General features: G+C 51.7%; 1 protein-coding gene across 1 annotated transcript; it reads left to right on the top strand.

The window, feature by feature from the left end:
- Nucleotides 1-94: 94 nt before the first annotated feature.
- LOC104490252 (olfactory receptor 14J1-like) lies at nt 95-427 on the top strand. The gene has a single exon (XM_010132514.1). The coding sequence runs from the start codon at nt 95-97 to the stop codon at nt 425-427; it is 333 nt and encodes a 110-aa protein (XP_010130816.1).
- The last annotated feature ends 655 nt before the right edge of the window (nt 428-1,082 follow it).

Genomic DNA, 1,082 nt, shown 5'->3' on the forward strand with positions numbered 1-1,082 from the left:
CCAGATCCTCAAGCCTTCCTGCTCACACTCCTACCTCAGAAAAGTTTGGTTTATTTTGGCTGGTGCCTGTTTATATTTTGGCTGTTTTGTGTTCATGGTGGTGTCGTATGTGCAGATCTTGAGGGCTGTGCTGAGGATGCCCTCAGAGCAGGGACGCCACAAAGCCTTTGCCACCTGCCTCCCTGACTTGGCTGTCATCTCCATGTTTCTCAGCACTGGGTCATTTGCCTACCTGAAGCCCCCTTCCATCTCCTCCCCATCCCTGGATCTGGTGATGTCTGTTCTGTACTCAGTGGTGTCTCCAGCAGTGAACCCCTTCATCTACAGCATGAGGAACCAGCAGCTCCAGGCTGCCCTGAGGAAGCTGATCACTGGATGTTTTTCAGAAGCAATAAACTGCTCGTATTCTTCTGCAGAGCAGTTCTAGTGTAACTCTAGTGTAACTCGTTACAGGCCCAGGCTGTATTCTGCAATTTTTGTTGATGTTTTTTTACCTGCGATCCTGCTGTCACTCCCCTTCTCATTGATCCTCTGCTTTTCTCTCCTGACCCAGCAGCTATGGCAATATGCACCGCTGCTCCTTGCATGTTTGAACAAAATAAAGTGCTGTTCAGTGACTTTTTCTATTCTCAGATCCTTTCTTGAAAGCCTTTTGGATGCTGCCAGGCAGAGCCTGTGTGCAGAGGTGGAGGGGAAAAGAATCCCGGCACAGCAGCACTGCCAGGGAGCACCAGTGCTTGGTCTTCCAGGGCTGTTCCCTTTCCAATTCCTCACTCTCTGTCTCCGATCCCCTGGGTTGGGTTCAGGCCTGAGAGCTCTGGTCGATCAGTCACTGTGGTGCAACTTGGCAGTGCAGGGACCACAGTCAGGGACAGGCAAGGGGCGCTGATAGCACAGGGCTGACCTCCATAACAGCGTTTCCATGAAGAAAGGTGATCTCCTGAGGGCAGGGCCTGAAGGTTTAGGTCTACTCCCAAAGCTGCTCTCATGAACAATCTCCAAAAGGAGCACTGTGTGTGTAAAACACCAGTGAACAGCTGAAGCATGTGAGTGGGCAGGGCTGAGGCACACGGCAGTGTCCT

Source organism: Buceros rhinoceros, unplaced genomic scaffold, assembly GCF_000710305.1.
Source record: "Buceros rhinoceros silvestris isolate BGI_N320 unplaced genomic scaffold, ASM71030v1 scaffold19643, whole genome shotgun sequence".
In the NCBI taxonomy this organism is placed as follows: domain Eukaryota; kingdom Metazoa; phylum Chordata; class Aves; order Bucerotiformes; family Bucerotidae; genus Buceros; species Buceros rhinoceros.

Bases quoted from the DNA above. Each gene is read 5' to 3' on its own strand.
- LOC104490252 (XM_010132514.1), top strand. From the start codon at position 95: ATGGTGGTGTCGTATGTGCAGATCTTGAGGGCTGTGCTGAGGATGCCC.